At 37.6% G+C, this 21,479-nt stretch overlaps 1 protein-coding gene across 6 annotated transcripts in view; it reads left to right on the top strand.

Annotated features, from left to right (window-relative positions):
• Positions 1–21,479, top strand: part of LOC5572215 (high affinity cGMP-specific 3',5'-cyclic phosphodiesterase 9A) — a 781,628-nt gene that overhangs the window by 639,584 nt on the left and 120,565 nt on the right. For all 6 annotated transcript variants that reach the window (XM_021853022.1, XM_021853027.1, XM_021853024.1 and 3 more), the window contains one exon: positions 7,607–9,133. In XM_021853022.1, the coding sequence (XP_021708714.1) occupies positions 7,792–9,133 (1,342 nt within the window). In that variant the 5' untranslated portion in view covers positions 7,607–7,791. The remainder of the gene's footprint in view (positions 1–7,606; positions 9,134–21,479) is intronic.

Genomic DNA, 21,479 nt, shown 5'->3' with positions numbered 1-21,479 from the left:
AAGGATGGCGTCTTCGGCAAAGTTGTTTAGAAGGTTAAGGACTATCGTTGTTCGAGCTAGTTGATTCAAAATGTTGTCACTAGGTGGCGCTAGTGAGCATGAAACTTTTGTTTGCAGATATCTTAGGAGCCTGACCACTTAAAAAGATAGTGTCTTCGGCAAAGTTGTTCAGTAGCTCAAGAGCTATCATTATTTGAGCCAAGAAATAGGATATTTTGCCACCAGGCGGCGCTATTGAGCTTGAAATTTTGGCTCCATCCAATTACCCCGAATGCCATTACCCCGTACGCCACTACCCCGAACGCCACTACCCCAAATGGGTCACTACCCCGAACGCCACTATCCCGAATGAGCCATTACCCCGAATAGTATGAGATACAGTGCAGAATTTTGTTTTGCGGCCAAAAATGTTGATCATACAGTTATAAAATAGACCATTCATGTATGCGTTTCTAATGCAAGCTGGTAATTAATTGTGCGTAAAATTCTTGCCATGCAAGCATTTCACCCAATTTGCCCTTATTTTTTTAATATGATGTTCTTTAAAGTTTTCGTTGGATAACCTTGTCACTAATATTTTCATATAGAACAGCATTATTTAAAACAGATTATCCTCAAGGCATTCCTTGAAGTTAATACTGCTATCATTCTAATTAGAAATGTTTCCTTATTTTATATTCTTGTACGAAAACAATCAGGTCTTTTATGCAAATGATTCCCACTTTTCTCGTTATTTCTTCATTGTCTTGAATCAAATATAACTTTTTATTGTGGATATCTTATCGAAATTCAGCTGAATGATTCCACAAACCAAATAATGTTTCTACTATAGCGGCGTTCGGAGGCCGCCGTTTTTCTAACCTTGTACATGTTAGTGTATTAACGTTTCTGGGCGGAACGATCCTCTATCAGGTTGGTCCTTAGCGAGTACCATAGAACGACACTTGCAGAGATAATATCAGGGTGATCGTTTATGAAACAAAATCTTTTAGAAGATCTCAATACTAGTGACATCTAAAAAACATGAGTGAAGGAAGTGGATACCAGCATCCAATATGAGACTTTATTACATCCTAATTTTGTGCATAGCTAGAAATCCTTTTAATAATAAATTCACCCTTCTTTTCAAAATACGCTGTTCTTTACAGTATTGCATTTTGACTGTTTGAATCTTACCTAAATAAGAGAACAAACCCAAACAATACTTAGTATGAAAAATTATTTTCTGTAAAGCTAGCTCCATTTTTATCGTCTAATACTTGGAAAATATATTGTTGAGCCAAACTCGTCTAATACTCTTAAGGAATCGTACAATTATCTCCCCATTTTTAATTAGAATTAGTCTCAAAATGTTATGCATTCGGGGTAATGGCGTTCGGGGTAGTGACCCATTCGGGGTAATGGCGTTCAGGGTAATGACCCATTCGGGGTAATGGCTTTCGGGGTAATGGCGTTCGGGGTAACGGCATTCGGGGTAGTGGCGTTCGGGGTAGTGTCATAGAGTCGAAATTTTTGTTTTGCGGATACGGCAGGATCTTGACTTTTTAGACAGGCACCTTCGGCAAAGTTGTTCAGAAGCTCAGGGACCATTATTATTTTACAAAATCTCGAACTTTAAGGATTAAACAAAGAAAAAATTTGAGCTACTGAACAACTCTTCCGAAGACGCCATCTTTCTAGGTGGTCAGGATCCTGAGATATTTGCGAAACAAATGTTCTATGCCCAGTAGCGCCACCTGGTGGCAAAATTTTGAATCAACTAGCTCAAATAATGATAGTCCTTAAGTTACCGAACAACTTTACCGAAGACGCTATCTTTCTAAGTGGTCAGGATCCTGAGAATTGCGAAACTAAAGTTTTATGCTCACTAGCGCCAGCTAGTGGCAAAATCCCAAATTTCTTAACGATAATAATGATAGAGCCCGTGAGCTACTGAATAATTTTGCCGAAGACGTCATCTTTCTAAATTGTCAGACTCATGGGATATTCGCAAAACCAAGGGTGTTGTACAAAGCACAACGCGCGACTACTCGCGTTACAAAAATTCGCGCGACGACCGAAAGGTTAAATTCCATGATGGTTCAGTTCGGTGGAACATGGGAGGCCATGCTAGTTTCAGAGCATTAATGATTAACGAGTCGCAATGATTGATTAAGTGATTAATGATTAAATTCAAGTTCATCATGATTAATGATTATGATTTATGATTAAATTTTTTGAAGTCATGATTAATGATTGTGATTGATTATTAAGCCAAAGTATGATTAATGATTAAATTTCAATTTTAGATGATTAATGAATATGATTAATGATTGAACTCAGTATGGTCAGTGATTATGATTAATGATTATGATTAACCCTTACGTGAATAATGTCAAATTTGATCAAAATTTTTAATTTCAAAATAATACTTTTTTAAATTACCATTTATTGTATTTATAATGAGAACGTCGCGACACATTGCGAGCCTGCACTATACAAATTGCGTCCAGCAGGTTGTTGGCCAGTAGTATGTGGTCTTTATATACCCAATAACTAGTGCACTCTCGACTTAAGCATTCAACAGTAGAAACCGTTGTGTCCATGAGCCCTCTCGTGGTGTAGGGGTAACGCGCCCTATCTAGTGAACAGGGAGTCGTGAGTTCGATTCGCACCGAGAAGACGTCTTATTTTATCGCAAATTTCATATCAATTTTTCCCATTTAATCCAATTGAGGAAGTATATGGTATGTTTAATTTTACGATAGTTGTTCAAAATAATGTTTTTCAGTCATCTTCTAACGAAATTCCGTAAATATCAGGATTGCTGTTTGTCTTCAGAACTGCGGGTATCGATTCGAAAATTACGACGATTCCGAATTAAATTGCGTGAAGTACTTGAGAAGCCCTCCTAAGATTCAGTAGCCACTTTCATATCGAGTCCCAAATGTTAAGAGTATCATGATTAAAAATTTGATGATTGAACGAAAAATCATGCTGAGAAGTGTTTGATTCAGATTTTTCTTAATCATAAGTGTACCAATAAATTTTCAAGAGTGTGATGCATTCGTTGCATACTAAAAGGTGTTTAGGGCATCTAACGTTATTTAATTTTATGATTAATCATTAATCATCCATTAACTTATGATTAAATACCGTAATCCGGGGTAACATTGATCAGCGGGGTAACATTGATCGGAATGACTCATCTCGTTAAAAGTTCAAATAAAGATTTATTGATGAAACATTTTCGAATAATGAATAGTGTCTCTCTTTCTTATATTTATAAGCTAATGAAAATTAAGGTTTTTGCCAAAATTGCGTTTACTCCATGTGTAAATTTGTCAACTTTTTGAATCAATGATTTCTAGCACTTTCACTGACACAACCGAAAATTCATGTCTCACATGAGTTCTGCAGACGATGTGATCAAGAAAAATGCGATTGTTACCAAATATGACATCGCCGAAAACGATTCCGTTGTCAAATATTTTATAAGTTTATTCAATTAGGCAACATTAACTAATTACAATTGGGAATGTCGAATTTCCTTAGGAAATTGCCTACTTTTAGGCGTATTCCGCGGTTCACGGTGTTTTTAATTTTGAAATAACTCAAAAAGTAAATGACTTGTAAGAGTTTGGTCTTCATATTCGGCTTCAGGGGCCATGATTTTAGTAAGTAACGACATTTCTAATATTACCGAACATTGTTTACTTGGGTGATCAATGTTACCCCATATCAGCTGAATCAAAAAATCACCTAAAACATTTATTTAAACATGTTTAAATCTTTCGAAAAACAAAATAAAGTATAAAGTTAGGAGCGGTGGATGCCAGTACTTGTTTTAAAAATATAAAACTTGTAGCATTTGTATTGTGAAATAAATAATTTTAGAAAAACTCAAAAAAATGATCAATGTTACCCCGGATTACGGTACCCGAAAAGATGCACTAAACAACTTGAAGTATGCAATAAATGGGTTATACACTAAGAATTGTTTGTTAAGTAATATCATCATCATTATCTAATGATGATGATATTACTTAACAAACAATCCTAAATACAAGTCTTTTGAACTCGTTATTAATTGCTCCGGTTCAAAAGCCAGTATCCTCGAGAAAGTGGCCAATATATTGGCCTTTTGAAGCGTAGCTTGCGACACATTAATGAATTATCAAGTTTTAAGTGGATGTTTTTCATGCACTTGAACATATGGCGGGGAAAGTATTCAAAATATTGGTAAAAAACTACTCTGATTTCAACACTTCACATCATAAAAGAAAGAAGAGTGTAGGAAAAATCATAAGTAAGGTGAGCAAACTCCGGTAAACTCTAATATGCTTTTAATCTTGTGATTATTAGATTATTATAAAAAGTTAAATGATATTTGCTCGCCTTTCTAGTGATTTTTAGTACTTTTTATGTATAGTGAAGTGTTAGTTGTTTATTCATACTCCAAAAATTCCTCCGAAGTGAAAGTGAAGCATTATATTGGTAGTTCTGAAACCTAGATTTCCATCTTAAACTTCATGAATTTTGCAAACGAAGCCATAGATTTAACTCTCAAGAGAATTATTGAAGTATAAGATATCATTTTTATATTATTTTTCGGAAGAATTGTTAGGGGTATCCAGTTGTTTATATTTTATGAATCTACGTTAAAGTTTAAACCAGAAACCAAAGTTTTATAATTGTCCGTGCCCTGGAACTATTTCAATAGCACGTATGAAAATCTCTTTTGAATCAACCACCCCCCTTCCTAAATTTAACTTCGACAAGATTTAATAATTACTTATATCAATCTAAAGATATTTAAGCGCAATAAATTGTGAAATAATAATAAAAATGTGATCTTATGAAAAAGCTACAAAACACTGCAAATATTTCATCACTAAACAACCCCTAGGGGGGAGAAACCAATACAAAATTTCTGTACGTCATAGTGAGCCGGGATTCCGCTGTCACGAACTGTCACTGTGAGCCCAGATCTCAAACATTGGACTAACATGGAAAAAGCGCGTAACTGATTGAAACACAATTTCGTATTTCATCAAAAGTGACAAACATTGAATGAAAATCAATTCATGCACATAATGCAAGTAATGTCACGTGAGCACCTTTCAACTGATTGAATATGAAGCATTGAAAAACGCATCGTTTTCCTTTTTCCAATGAAAATTAATATTTAGTGCATAGAAAACTGTGGTCCTTTTTCCATGTTTGTCAGGAAAGATCGAAATTACACAACAAAAGAAAACTAGCGGTTTTCTCCAAGCCTGCCTTGATTGTTGTTGGAAAGCTGGAATTATCTTGCAGTTCAAACAAACGTTGTTCTATATTTCGTGTGTAGTATCGGTGCCTTCCTCCCAGAACAACCCCATTCTTGGAGAAATGTTGAGTAAAATCAGTTTGAACATTGGGTTGGAATTTCCTAACGAGATTTTTATGAGAAACTGGAAACATTTTTTTTCTAACAATGTTGTAAAGGAATTTTCGCCCTTCCTTGATCTGAATCTAGATTTCAGTAAAATGGTTTTAAATTAAAAATTTGCTTCAAAAGATTTTTATTTTAGATTTATTGCTAACCAAGGGAAAAAATGAAATAATCCGTTTGTTACATACTTCAAGGCGTTTAGTGCATACTTTCGGGCATTTAATCATTAGCCTTTGAATGATTAATCATTAATAATGATTATTGATAAAAATGTTGATCATACAAAAAGCATCACGGAGAGGGGAGGGTTTAATTTTTTTATTTTTAGCGCTACGTATGCACGTATGCAACGAAAGCCATTAACATGAAAATGAATTAGGGTAGGTGTACCAGTTATGGCCATAGTGGTTCCCTATTTCGCCATGCGTGATAATTTGAATGTCTCAACATTTTTAAAAGTTTTTTGGTGTTTTAGCAGTAAGATTAACGATATATCTTGATGTTAAAACATTCAAAAAGATTAAAAATGTGAAAGTTATCCGAATTTTGCATATGGCCAAATAGGGAACCACTATGTCAATAACTGGTACACTTTCCCTACTTTACTCATTATTGAAGAGGATAATTCAAATTGAGAAGCTTTAAGGCCCAAGTAAAAATGGTGCAAAATCAAAACTGAAAAAGCAATTTTCTCTTTTATTTAGTAGATATCTTCAGGCGATGTAGGATTGCAAATATCAAACGTGAACGTACACAAACATCTTATGAACGGCTAGAAAACTTGTGCTCGGTCGAAATTTGATGATCAGCGCCTATAAGCAGCAATCCTTCATGAAGCATGGTACCACTCACAAGCGTCCAACTGGGTCTTCGGATTCGGATCAAATACAACTGAGAAAATGCACCGTCTTACTCGAAGGAAATATTTAAGGGTCTTTTTTAGTCTTATGGTAACGTCCGCGGATATACAGCAAAGCCATGCTATACATGGTTTGAATTTTGAATTTCCGTGGGCATAAGCTATCAGCGTTCTTGTCACATGATATAAGAAATGCAAAATTTATTTATACATAAGAAAGCAATGTTGAAACATTTGTCGAATTTGTTCAATGATTGATTGATGATTGATTAAATGTTCGATTTATGATTAATATTATGATTACTGAATAAAATTGGCGATCTTTATGATTATGATTGATGATTAATGATTAAAACATTAAAATGCAATGATTATGATTAGTGATTAATGATTAACTCTTGATTTTTTGTGATTAATGATTAACATTTTTGATTAATCATAATCATTGATCATTAATCATGATTAAATTTATGATTAATTATTAACGCTCTGGCTAGTTTGTATTTTGTAACGTTCTAATCATTGTAGGTAATGAAAGCTTTCAAGGAGTTTAAGGCGAAGTAGGCCGTCCTTGAAATTTGTACGCGCCGTTGATGATTGTTGCTAACACATCTCACGATTTCGACTCAAAGAAAATCAGTTGGTTTTGCACTGACATTTATTTCAAGTCAATATAAACTATCAAGAATGAGCTTTATCAAATTGAAATTGCACGCTGCAAAGTCGTCATTGCTGCCAAAACGAATCGCCTTAAATGGACCGAATTTTCCGCTGTAAATTGGGTTTTTGCATTGCATTTTCAAAAAGATTCCGATACATTTTCAAAAGGATATGGGAAGTGGAACTTGAGATATACTTCTTCAAATGAATAGGTTTGATGATTAACGATTACAATGAACTCCTTAAGATGTGACTCTAAGATGATTTAAGAACGAAGTCACAATTCGAATTTTCAAGAGCACAAGTCTTGAGAACCAAACAGCGCTCCGCATTAAAAATGTTATGGATTGGTCATCACCAGCAAACAATCAATTTGATCGATTTTAAACGCAAACGGTTGTCAGATGCTACAAACTTGTGCAATTGAAAATTCAAAGTTTTGCTTCGTTTTATACTGCCCATAAAGGCATAACTGTCCCATATGGAATTAGTAGGCACTGAGAAAACAGTGCTCAATGTTTGAGGTTTGAATTTTCATACAAATGTTTATATCTTTTTGAATGCAATATTATAATAATCAAAGCAAAAAAAAAACTTACCAGCCTACTAGATGCATCAATAGTGTCACAACATAACTAATCAAACCTATCAATTTTCTATCTTTCTTCCAGATCCACCGAATCGCCCATCGTTGAATGACAATCGTCCAGAAATCCAGTAGCTTCCGTAAGTCTCACCGGCGTTCGTCTCTTCTACCCACAGCCGTCCTGGACCGGATCCGCTTCTTGCACTGCCCGCAGCCCGCCGGGCCACGCATTGACCTTCTTCGCCTCGAGGCACCCACGGAACAGCTCGAATGTACCACAAGGCACCAGACGGCCACCGCGGAGTAGATGTGAAGCTGTTGGCCGAACTGGGATATCTAGCGGAACGGTTACGAAACCACGAACAGCGCTGGGAGCTGGCCGAGCTGAAAGATCTCCACAAGCGGATCGTACTGAGCTTCGATGAGCTTCCGTTGAATGTGGTCCAGGCCTCGGTGGACAGTCAGCTACGACCGGTCCAGTCGGAACTTCACGGGCGCTCCCAGCTGCAGCAGGAAGTCGAACGAGCGGCGGAAGCGTCGCAGAAAGTGGAAGCCACCAAAAGGCAGCAACGTCTGCAACGAATACAACAATCCACCCAACCGAGTCCATGTGACGACGTCGACCATGCCAAATTAGTGCAATTAGAGGACTTTCTCATCTCATTCTACCGCAGTTACGCCGAAACACGCAAAGTTAGCCCCAAGTGCAAAAAGACCAAGAAACCACGTAACGTGGCCACCAAAGACAAGGTGTTTCCCTTTCTGCCATCATCTTCATCGCGATCATCAATAGCGTCTTCATCGAGTTCGACCGAGGCCGGACCTCGAGAACAGTGTGATAGCCAGTGTGCCACGGCCACCGCCAACGACGACAAACAGCCAAAGCAACTCCACCCGGAACAATCATTCAATACATCGCAGGCCGATCGTACTATGAACCAGGATCGCGAACCCGGAGATCCAAACTCAGTAGTTGTTGAACCCGCACAAGCCACCGACAAACCAACGTCTACGTCTGCGTTGAACGACGAGGACGAAGCGCAAACCAGTGCCACCACAATCGACGACAATCAAAGTGATGCCAAACCAATCGACAGCCCCAGTCCTGGTGCCGGAAGCTGTTCGACGACGCCGCAGCGATCAATCGCGCGACCCACCCCGGATAGCACAACCAAAGACGAAGACGAGGACGCAACGACGACAACCACGACAACTACAACCTCTCCCAATCAGCCAACCGTAGTCAATGTCGAGGAAGCGGAACCGCAGGATCAGAAACGTCCCTCCCTGGATGCCCCAACGTCTTCCTCCATCACGGCACCAAGGCCCGGAATGGCTTCGGGATGTGGCGATGGCGATAGCACGGAACCGGACGAGGAGGAAGACGACGACGATGATGACGATGGCCGTTGCGGCGGAGGTTTCGGGGTGGATGCTGTCGAGCGAAACAAGCTGCGGAAGAGAATCTCGGAGCTGGCGAACAACTTTGCCAGCGCCAAGCAGTTTCAGCAGATGTGCGACAATATCGAGGCGATCAACGACGTGGAGCTGAGGGCGCTGATCCGGGAGCTGAAGCGCAAGATCGACTTTGCCGAGCGGATGAATTGGTTGTGTGAGTATTGATTACTTTTTATTCCTTACACGAAAAAAAACTGTTGCTCGATTCATGAACAAAAAGTCATTAGTTATTTTTTTTTTTTGTTTCATGATATCATGACTAAAAGTCATGAAATCGTGACTATTATGCAACAATTCGTATGCTCAGGGCGCTACACAAATCCAACTGTCACTTTCTTCACCTTAGTCGACGTGTCTCATGGCGATCGGTGATGTTTTCTAGTGATATTATAACAGTTTTTTTTGTTCGTGGTTGCAACCATGTTAAGTGAATAACGAAAGTAGAAGTGACCTTCTATTAGGTTTTTTTGAGCCCCCGTCGTTATTATCCAACTCTTGCCGCGATGAATAAAAGGCTATTCTCATTTGTAATATACAGTCAACTCTCCATAACTCGATATTGAAGGGACCATCGAGTTAGGGAGGTATCGAGTTATAGAACACAAAACCGATGCAAATGCAATCCAAGGGACCATCGAGTTAGCCATGAAAACCAACTTTTACTATGGTTCTCTAACTCGATATCGAGATACCGAACATCGAGTAAGGGAGAGTTAACTGTAACTCCTCCAAAAAATCTTCGATGAAACTTCCAGAAATTTGTCTCACGCTTTCCCGGTATTTCAGAAGAGGATTTTCAGGGATTTTCTTCACAAAGCCCAACGGATTCTAAACTTTTTTTCGCATACCAGTATTTAAAAAGAAATTCTCTAGGTACCTGTCCTCTTCTAGGAATTCTTCGATATTTGTTTTTTCAAGGGTATTGCATATAAAACACAACTTTATGAATCGAACCAAAAATTCTTGCAGAGATTCCATCATAAACAAACCAAAGGTTCATAAAAATAAATATTCAAGTATTTTTTCAAAAATTTATCTAAATAACACCGATATGATTAATTTTAGAAATACATCAAGAAATTTTATCAGTCTTGGTATTTATAAATGAATTACATGCTGACTTCTTGGAATTTTTCTAGGAAAACTGCTTCAGTTCATATTAAATATCACTTCAATGAATTTTTAATAAAGGTTTATCATAAATTAAACGTGTGTTTTCCTCGATATTCTTCCGGTATATTTCTTAAAGATATTTCTTTCGATATATATATATATTATTTGGAAATTTTTTTTTTTTGAAAAAATCGACCTTTTGGAACTTAGTAAATTTTTGAGTTGGGGGAGTCCACTTTCCTTAATTATGGTGTCATTGTAAAAATTTCAACCTTAATATCTACAGACCGAAAGATTATGGTGTGGACTAATACATAATATTTGCGTAATGTTCGACGAAAAATGTAAAGGTAACTTAGTTAACAACAAAAGAGTTTTCTAGAAAGCCTCTCATTGTTAGAAAGGTCCTTTTGAAAAGTTTTGCGAGATTTTCATTCGGAATGCAAAACTTCACTAAGCTGAACCAGTTCGGAGTCCTCGTCTCATACAGAATCCGCTTGCTACATCGTGATTTCAGATGCACTTATCTCAGAGATCAAGCATTGAGCTTCAGTGACCTTTCCAATTCAGTTTTGCAAATTCCGAAGGAAATTCCAGAGAAAATTCTGAAGGAAATTCTTGAGGAAACACCGAAGAAAATTCCAAAGAAAATTCCAACGGAAATTCCAGAGGGAATTACGAAGGAAATTCCATTTCCGCTGGAAAGAAATTCCAGTGGAAATTCCGAAAGAAATTCCAGAGAAAAATCCGAAGGAAATTCCAGACGAAATTTCTCAGGAAATACCAGAGGAAATTTCACAGGAAATTCTAGAGGAAATTCCGAAGGAAATTCCAGAAGAAATTCTAAAGGAAATTCTAGAAAAAATTCTGAAGGAAATTCCAGAGAAAATTCGGAAGGAAATTCCAGAGAATATCCCGAAAGAAATTCCAGAGGAAATTCCAAAGGAAATTCCAGAGATAATTTCGAAGAAAATTTTAGGGGAAATACGGAAGGAAATTCCAAAGGAAATTCCGAAGGAAATTCGAGAGAAAATTCCGAAGGAAATTCCAGCGGAAATTCCGAAGGAAATTCCAGAGGAAATTCCGAAGGAAATTCCAGAGGAAATTCCGAAGGAAATTCCAGAGGAAATTCCGAAGGAAATTCCAGAGGAAATTCCGAAGGAAATTCCAGAGGAAATTCCGAAGGAAATTCCAGAGGAAATTCCGAAGGAAATTCCAGAGGATATTCCGAAGGAAATACCAGAGAAAATTCCGAAGGAAATACCGAAGGAAATTCCAGAGAAAATTCCGAAGGAAATACCGAAGGAAATTCCAGAGGAAACGAAAATTATAGAGGAACTTCCGAAGAAAATTCCAAAGGAAACGCCGAAAAAAATTCCGTAGAAAACTGCAATGCAATGATAAATTATAATAGAAACTCTGCACAAAATTCCGAAGGAAATTCCATATGAAGTTAAGAAGGAATTTCCATAGGAAACTCAGAAGGAAATTCCTCAGAAAATTCCAAAAGAAATTCCATATGAAATTCCGAACTTAATCCTAAAGGAAATTCCGAAGGGAGCTGCAAAAGAAATTCCATAGAAAATTCCGAATGAAATTCCAAAGGCAATTCCGAAGGATACTCCAAAGGAAAGCCCAAGTGGGATTAAAAAAATTCCGTAAGGAATTCCAAAGAAATTCCGAAGGAAATTCCAAGACAAATTTCGAAGGAAATTTTCAAGATAATTCTGTAGATATTCCGAAGAAAATTCCAAAGGAAATTCCGAAATAATTTTCAAATCCAGAGAAATTTCCGATTCCAGAGGAAACTCCGCAGGAAATTCCAGAGGAAATTCCGAAGGAAATTCCAGAGGAAATTCAGAAGGCAATTCCAGAGGAAACGAAAATTATAGAGGAACTTCCGAAAAAAAATCCAAAGGAAACGCCGAAGAAAATTCCGTAGAAAACTGCAATTATAAATTATGTTAGAAACTTTGCACAAAATTCAGAAGGAAATTCCATATAAAATTGGAAGGAAATTGCACAGGAAATTCAGAAGGAAATTCCTCAGAAAATTTCAAAGAAAATTTCATATGAATTTCCGAAATCCTTAGGGAAATTCTAAGGAAGCTGTAAAAGAAATTCCAAAGCAAACTCCAAAGTAATTCCAAAGGATAATTCGAAGCAAACTTGGAAGGACATTTTGGAAGAAATTCCAAAATAAATTCCTATGAAAATTCCAAAAGAAATTCCGAATTCCGGCAATTTTCAAAAGTTATTCTTGAGTCAAAACGATCAATTTTTCTATGGAAAACACTTATTCTACCGTACCAAAACCATGTGCAAAATTCAATCCAAATTGAAGACTATCGAGAACGATTTTCAATATTTTCGACTCATGCTGGATGGAATTCGTCAGGAATTGCTCTTGTTTTTTTTTTTTTTTCAGTAAACCGTTTTTTTACTTTTTCTTCACGTTTTCATTCCAAGATTCCTCGAGGGACCCTTCCGGAATTTTTTCCAGATTTTCCTCCGAGAATGCAAAAGTTTTTTAGGGAGTCCTTCAGGATTTCATCCAAGGATTCCATCAGGATACCTAAGAGGAATCGCTAAAAAAAATATCTGGATGGTTACTCGGAGAACTACTTGGAGGAATTCCTGGAAGAGTTCCCTGAGGAATATCTTGTAGAATTTCTGGACGAATCCCTGTTTGAGTCGCTGGAAGGATTCCTTCTAGAATTGCTATGGGAGTTTCTTTACAGATTCCTCTAGTGTTTTTGGAAACAATCTTGAAAGACATTAGTTAAGAGGTTCCTGAAGGAATTTATGTTGGAACTACTGAAGGAATTTCTGAAAAAACTCATGAAGAAATTTCTTAAGGATTTTCTAGAGCAATTTTTGAAGAATTTGCTGGAAAAAATCCTGAAGGAGCTCCTGGAGGAATTCCTGAGAGATTTGCTGCAGGAATTCCTGAAGGAGCTCTTGGCAAAATTCCTTATACACTCATAAAGGAAATCCTGAGGGATTTTCTGGAGCAACTCTTGAGGGAACTCCTTGAGGCCTTCCTGAAGGAGCTCCCGAAGGAATTCCTAAAGAAATTCATGAAGGAACTTCTGAAGGAATTCCCGAAAGATTTCTTGAAGAAATTTCTGAAGCATCTTTTGGAGAAACTCCTGATACACATTTCTGAATGATTTTCTAGAGCAATTTCTGAAGAAACTCCTGGACGAATTCCTGAATGGTCTTCTGGAGGAATTTCTGAAGTAACTCTTAAATGAATTCCTGACTACACTCATCAATAAATTTCTGAAGGATTTTCTGGAGCAATTCCTGAAGGAACTGATGGAGAAATTCCTGAAGGAATTCCTGGATTTCATTGAGAAACTCCTTGAGGAATTCCTGAAGAAACTCATGGAGAAATTTACGAAAGATGTGCTGAAGGAGATTCTGAAGAAGCTCTTGGAGGAATTGCTGATACATTCCTGAAGGAATTTCTGAAGAATTGTCTGGAGCAATTTCGGAAGCAACTCCTGGAGGAGTTCCTGAAAAAATCATGAAGAAACTCATGGAAGACTTCCTGAAGAAACTCCTGGAGGAATTCCTGAACGAATTTCTCGATGAACTTCTGGAGAATGGAATTGGAGGAATCCATGAATTAAGTTCTAAAGGAGTACCAGAAGGAACTCCTGTATAATTCATGAAGGAATTTCTGGAGGAAATCCTGAAGGATCTCCTGGAGGAACTCTTGAAGGAACCCCTGGAGGAATTCCTTAAGGATCCCTGGAGGAATTCCTGAAGGCACTCCTGGAGGAACTCCTGAAAGGTTTGCTTAAGGAATTTCTAAAGAAGCTCTTGGAGAAATTCCTGATGTACTCATGAAGGAAATCCATAAGGTTTTTCTGGAGCAATTTTTTAAGGAACTCCTCGAGGCATTCCTAAAGGAACTCTCGGAGGAATTCTTAAATAAATTTATGAAGGAACTTCTGGAGGAATTCCTGATACCCATTTCTGAACGACAATTTCTGAAGGACTCTTAAATCAATTTCTGCAAGAACTTTTTAAGGAATTCTTGAATATTTCATGAAGGAATTCCTGACGGATTTTCTGGAGCAATATCTGAAGGAACTCCTGAATGAATTCCTGAAGGAATTCGTGAAGGAACCCCTGGAGGAAGGTTCTCTTGTAGGAATTTTTGAAGGAACTTTTAGAGGAATTTCTTGAAGGAACCTCTGAAGGAACTCCCACAAACATTCTTAAAGGAATTCATGAAGAAATTCCTGTAGGAATTCCTGAAGAAACTCATAGAGAAATTTCTGAAAGATTTGCCGAAGGAATTTCTGAAGAACTCTTGGAGGAATTCCTGATATAATCCTGAAGGTATTCATGAAGGAACTCCTGGAGCAATTCTCAAAAGGAATTCTTGCAGGAATTCCTGAAAGATTTCCTGAAGGAATTCCTGAAAGATTTCCTGAAGGAATTTCCGAAAGAAGTATTGGAGAAATTCCTGAAAGAACTCCTGGAGGAAGTCTTGAAGGAACTCCTGGACGAATTCCTGAGGAATTTCTTGAGGAATTTCTGAAGTAACTCTTAAAGGAATTCCTGACTTTACTCATCAATGAATTTCTGAAGAATTTCCTGAAGCAATTCCTGAAGGAACTCCTAGAGATATTCCTGAAAGAATTCGTGGAGCAATTCCTTAAGGAATTCCTGAAAGATTTCCGGAAGACATTTCTCAAGGAACTCTTGGAGAAATTCCTCTTGAAGCATTTTCTGGAGCAACTCCTGAAGTAACTTCTGGAGGAATTCCTGAAGAAACTCATTGGAAAATTTCTGAAAGATTTGCTGAAGGAATTTCTGAAGAAACTCTTGGAGGAATTACTGATACACTCCTGAAAGAATTTCTGAAGAATTTTATGGAGCAATTTCAGAAGGATATCCTGGATCCTGGATCCTGGATAAATCCCTGAAGAAATTCGTGAAGGAACTCATGGAAGATTTCCTGGAGAAAATCCTGAAGGAATTCCTAAACGAATTTCTCGAGGAACTTCTGATGAATGGAATTGGAGGAATCCATGAAGGAAGTTCTAAAGGAGTTCCTGAAGGAACTCCTGAAAGATTTCATGAAGGAATTGCTGGAGGAAATCCTGAAGGATATTCTGGAGGAACTGTTTAAGGGACCCCCGGAGGAATTTCTGAAGTATCTTTTAGAAGAAATTTCTGAAGAAACTCTTGGAGGAGTTCCTGAAGGAACTTCTAGAGGAATTCCTGAAAGATTTGCTAAAGGAATTTCTGAAGGAGCTCTTGGAGGAATCCCTGATATACTCATAAAGGAAATCCTTATTGAAGACATTTCTGAAGGAACTCTTGGAGGAATTCCTGATTCACATTTCTGAATGATTTTCTGGACAATTTCTGAAGGAGCTCCTGGAGAAATTCTTGAAGAAATTCATGAAGGATCTCCTGGAGCAATTTCTGAAGGACTCCTAAACCAATTTCTAAAGGAACTGTTTAAGGAGTTCTTGAGTATTTTTATGAAGGAATTCCTGAAGGATTTTCTGGAGCAATTCCTGAAGGAACTCTTGGATGAATTCCTGAAGGAATTCGTGAAGGAATCCCTGAAAGAATTTCTAAAAGATCTCTTGTAGGAATTTCTGAAGGAACTTCTGGAGGAATTCCTGAAGGAATTCATGAAGGAACTCCTGGAGCAAATTCTGAAGAAACTCCTGGAGCATTTCTCAAAAGGAACTCATGTAGGAATTCCAGAACGATTTCTTGAAGGAATTCTTGAAAGAACACCTGGAGGTGTCCCTGAATGGTCTTCTGAAGGAATTCCTGAAGTAACTCTTAAAGGAATTCCTGACTTTACTCATCAATGAATTCCTGAAGAATTTTGTGGAGCAATTTCTGAAGGAACTCATGGAGAAATTTCTGAAAGATTTGCTGAAGGAGTTTCTGAAGGAATTCCTGATACACTCTTGAAGGAATTTCTAAAGAATTGTCTGGAGCAATTTCTGAAAGAACTCCTGGAGGAGTTCCTGAAAAAATCATGAAAAATTCCTAAAAATACTCCTGGAGGAATTTCTGAACGAATTTCTCGAGGAACTTGTGAAGAAGTTTTAAAGCAGTCCTGGAAGAATTCATGAAAGAATTTCTAAAGGAATTCCTGAAGGCACTCCTGGAGGGATTCCTGAAGGATCTCCTAAAGGAATTTCTGACGGAACTCTTACAGAAATTCCTGAATATTCTCATGAAAGAATTCCTGAAGGATCTTTTGGAGGAATTCCTGTAGCAACTTCTAAAGGAACACCTGAAAGATTTTCTGGAGGAATTTCTGAAGGAACTCCTTGAGGAATTTCTGAAGGAAATCTCGGAGGAACTCCTGGAACTAGTGATACATTTTGAACGGAACGCGAGCCAAAAATGAACGGATCCCGAGCCAAATTTGCACGAAAACCCAGTAGACAGTGAACTTGCGAGCAAAAGCTAGCGGCTGCTCAAGAACGGTCCGTTCAGTTTGCAATTGTGATTGAGGCTATCTTGTAGGAAATAAATGAATTGATCGCTGTAAATTATCTTCGACAAATTTTACTACAGTTTACTCTCCCTTACACGATGTTCCGTTTCTCGTTAGCGAGTTAGAGAACCATAGTAAAAGTTGGTTTTCATGGCTAAATCGATGGTCCCTTGGATCGCATTTGCACTGGTTTTGTGTTCTATAACTCGATACCTCCCTAACTCGATGATCCCTTCAATATTGAGTTATGGAGAGTTGACTGTATGGATCAATGCACGAGTTCACTAATCTGACGTTTGAGCGGTGCCAAATTCACTCGTTGTCATGGTCACATAAATAACACGGCACCGCTCAAACGTCAAATAATGAACTCGTGCATTGGTCCATAGCAGTCAGTCAAAATGAACTGGGGTCAATTTTCGGCTCGCATCGGTTCATATTTTTGAACTGCATAATGTGCAGGCCTACTTGCAGCGATCAATCAAATTGTTGAACTGGAACATCAAAATGCATCCCTGCCAGGAGTAATTCCTAAAAAAAACTTCTGGACATATTCCTGAAGAAACTCATGGAGGAATTTCTGAAGGAAATCCTGGAGGAATTCCTGAAGGAACTTTTGGAGGAAATTCTGAGGAAAGTTCTGGATGAATTCCTGGAGGAAATCTTGAAGGAATCTCTGAAGTTATTCATTGAGAAATCTGTAGAAGAATTTCTTTTGAACCCTTGCAAAAATTTCTCTAAGAATTCCTGGAGGAATCCCACGAGGAACCTAAGGAATAATCGCTAAGGTAACTTCTGTAGGAATCCCCAAAAACTTCTTGAAGGAATACCTAAAGGATCTCCATAATAAACACATGGAGGAACACATGTAAGGATTGTAAATAAGTGCAGTGCCATGATGACGCGAGGCCATTGTGAATAAGTGCTGTGCTTCTTGATCGATGTATAGATGCGAGAAGTCTCTTTTCGCAGACAGCTGATTGATCTATCTATCAGATTGCAAGCCAGGTATTTCCTTACCTGCGTCAATTGAACTTTAACACTCAGACATTTCTTTACGGAATTATGGGAGTATTGAGCAATTCTCGCTGAAACCAGGCCGCCATCGGCACCCATCGTTAGAATTCCAATTTTATGTCACTGATCGCTAGTTTTCAATAAAGCTTAAGGGTGGTCCTTTCTGTTTTCTCAAATTGGTGGACCCCTCGTACACCAGCTAGCTGAACAGTTTGCGAAAAAGCCCAATTTTTGATAAATCTTGGGTATTTCTTCACGGGATATGTCTCATATTTCGCTTGGAACACATAGCAAACTTAGTGGCATCGTATAGAGAAAGGATATAGCTTTCATTTAAACTTGAAAAAATTTTGGCGGCCATTTTGAATTTGGCCGCCATCTTGAATTTTGTTAGAAAAATCGATTTTTCACCATTAGCGCACCGCTAGTTTTGAATTCTGAGATCACCTTCAGAAAGCTGAGGAAAAATTGCGTAAGATAGGCGACAAAAACTAGGTGAGCAAAGGTATTTACCCTATGATATGAACGATTTTCCAAATCATGTTCTACTATTTTGAAGTATACGGCGAGTGCAATCAATGTAAACATAATTTTTTGTACAACAAAGAAACAAGTTTTTAATCGTTGGTGTATTAATTGAGACAGATGAAGAATAGGAGTATTAATTTGAGTGAAAAAATCTGGCGGCCATCTTGGATTTCGACGCCATCTTGGTTTTAAGTAGTAGAATGAGTTTTCACCTTGTTAGCAATCAACATGTTGAATTGCAATGCTACCGTTGCACTTATTCTTCTTCTTGTGCTTCTTTTCTCTCACGTTGCGTCCCTACTGGAACAGAGCCAGCCCTTCAGCTTAACTAGTTTTAAAAACAAATTATCAAATAGGATTTGTTTAACGCTTATTTGCTACCTGAATGTTTCTTCTGCATATCTTAGAGTTGTTAAATAGCATTATTTCTTTCATTTATATGGTCTAAAACCATTGATACAAATGAACAATCAGTTGAACAGCTGAGGTAAGATAAGAAAGATAGAATCTGATTGTTTTTTTTTTAACGGAGGCCTTATAATTCAACATGATGAGCACTGAGATGGTAAAAAATCATGCACCTGCTAAAAACCAAGATGGCGTCGAAAGCCAAGATGGCCGCCAGTTTTTCTAACCTCGAAATTATACACCTGCGTTTCGGTATAACGTCCACATTAGAACAAAAACTGCTTCTCATCATTCAATTTCGCTATTTTTCACATGCATGTTGGGCGGTACTAAAAACGTTACTTTATGGCTTAGAAAATCAAGAATGTTTTTTGCTTCAAAATTTAAGACTTTCATTATAAATTAATGCACTTTTGTCAATGTTTTTCGTTAGAACTACAGATATTACCACAAGGCTTACTAATGTCCCGACACGCAATCTATAAACTTCATACAATGAACAACAATGCATAGGGTAAAAAAATGATTGTTTAATACAATTAATGTTTTTTGACGGTCTTCATTTATTGAATTTATTCATTCATTATTACTGAATTCAAAGATATGTCGAAGAATTATTCTGTTGTCAGAAATCGCATTAGAAAAGAAAATTCCTGTTTAATAACCTGGATTTATAACTAATAAAGCTGAGATCAGGCTCGGTTCCAGTAGGGACGTAACGTCAGTAAAATGAAGAATAATAAGAAGAAGAGTATACGTATCCTTTTTTTCAGTGTTGTGAAAAACTCAATTTCTCACAACTCACGCTTGAGATTTTTCATGCGTGAGTTGATGATTGACAACTCAGCAGTCAAAAAATCATGGATGAGTTGGCTCACCTTTTTAACTCATTGTCTCGTATTTCCACAGTTTACTCACACACGGCAATCATTTCTTGTTAGTCTGGTAAAATTATGTTAACCCTTTCTAACGTAAACAACAACATTCGGGCTTCACGAGTTTTTGCCGGGTTTTGCGACTGAATCACTTTTTACGGTTTGAGTTGATTGAGTTGATTTTGCATCAAAATCTCAAGCGTGAGATTTGCGAAGCAGATCTCTGATGAGTTTGCTCTCACGGGAGAGCGTATTGATTGAGATTTTGAGTGTGAGTCTATCGACACTGCTGTTTTTTATTGGTAGCCTCTAAATTCGACATGCTGAGTGCTATCAAGGTGAAAAATTAATTCTACTACCTAAAATCAAGATGGCGCCAAATCTAAGATGGCCGCCAGATTTTTTCACTAAAAATAATATTTTTATTCTTTACTCGACTCGAATAAAACACCAAAGGTTGAAAACTCGTTTCTTTGTTGTACAAAAAATGATGTTTGTATTGATTGCACTCGCCACATACATCAAAATCGTATGACATGATTTAGAAAATCGTTCATTTGATAGGGTAAATACCATTGCTCACCTAGTTTCTGTAGCCTATCTTACGCAATTTTTCCTCAGCTTTCTGATGGTGATCTCAGAATTCAAAACTAGCGGTGCGCTAATGGTGAAAAATCGATTTTTCTAACAAAATTCAAAATGGTGGCCAAATTCAAAATGGCCGTCAAAATTTTTTCAAGTTTAAATGAATGCAATATCTTTTCTCTATACGATGCCACTAAGTTTGCTATGTGTTTCAAGCGAAATATGAGACATATCCCGAAAAGAAATACCCAAGATTTATAAAAAAATTGGCTTTTTCGCAAACTGTTCAGCTAGCTGGCGTACGAGGGGTCCACCAATTTGAGAAAACAGAAAGGACCACCCTTAAGTTTTATCGAAAACTAGCGATCAGTGAAATAAAATTGGAATTCTAACGATGGGTGCCGATGGCGGCGGTTTCAGCGAGAATTGCTCATTGTGTAATATCCTAATATGATCCGTTGGTCGCATACCGCAAGTAACTTGATTCCTAAAAATGATCCAAAATGTTTGCATACAATTTTCAAACGCCATGCCTACATCATAGATGAAACCGATTGCGTACGAATTTTGCACAGTTGTTTGTGATCGCAAATGGAACTGAAAAAACCTGGATCTGGCTGGATTCAATCAAACTTGCGCACTAGTGCTTCTGGAACCATGGAATGCTATACACACAGCAGGTTCTGTCTCAGTAGTTAAGTAAATAAACGATTATCACAAAAAAGCAAAAATCATTCTAGGGAGCGTTTCACCTTTCTCACGAACGTTGATAACATAAATAAAAACAAATCTGTCACCTCCCTACATATTGGTAATGCACAGAGAATTCACAACCAAATGGACTATTGATAAACATAGGAACCCCTTATGAAAATTCGCCACAATAAATCGGGTTGAAATTCATAAATTTACCTCATGAAACCTATATTTTATAACAAAAAATAATTTCGCGATGACCTGGAATTCAACCGAGATCCTTGCGATCGATAGGTTCTTGCGTACACCCTGCGACTATCAACGCCTTGATGTGAGGTGATACAAAAATGATACAATAATTGTTCCATCTTTCATAACGCAAAACGGATCAATTTCGATAGTGCAGTTCGCTAAGTGTAATTGAATACATAACCCAGTCGGGCCCGGACGGATCCCTGCCCTGACCCGGCACGGCGCAATGAGAATGGCCAACGTACCACTCGTGCTGTAAAAATCTCCATTCAGCACGTTGCGTAAACTGTTAGTTTTTATAGCACTGAAAAGTACTAGGGTCGATGTACCAATAGCCGCATAGCTAAGAACAAATATTCGTATAAAATCGAAAAATAATGCTAGCGTCATTATTTTTACATCATCTGAAAGCTTTTTATCTTGGTTTTGTGGGAAAAATATGAAAACTGAGAAAATTCATATGTTTGCATTTATTATCGCTTGTGCCACTATAGGAATACATGTGCCTATAGTAGCACTATTTCTAATTTCTG

This window comes from Aedes aegypti, chromosome 3 (genome assembly GCF_002204515.2).
Source record: "Aedes aegypti strain LVP_AGWG chromosome 3, AaegL5.0 Primary Assembly, whole genome shotgun sequence".
NCBI lineage: Eukaryota > Metazoa > Arthropoda > Insecta > Diptera > Culicidae > Aedes > Aedes aegypti.
This window is presented reverse-complemented; position numbering and strand designations above follow the sequence as displayed.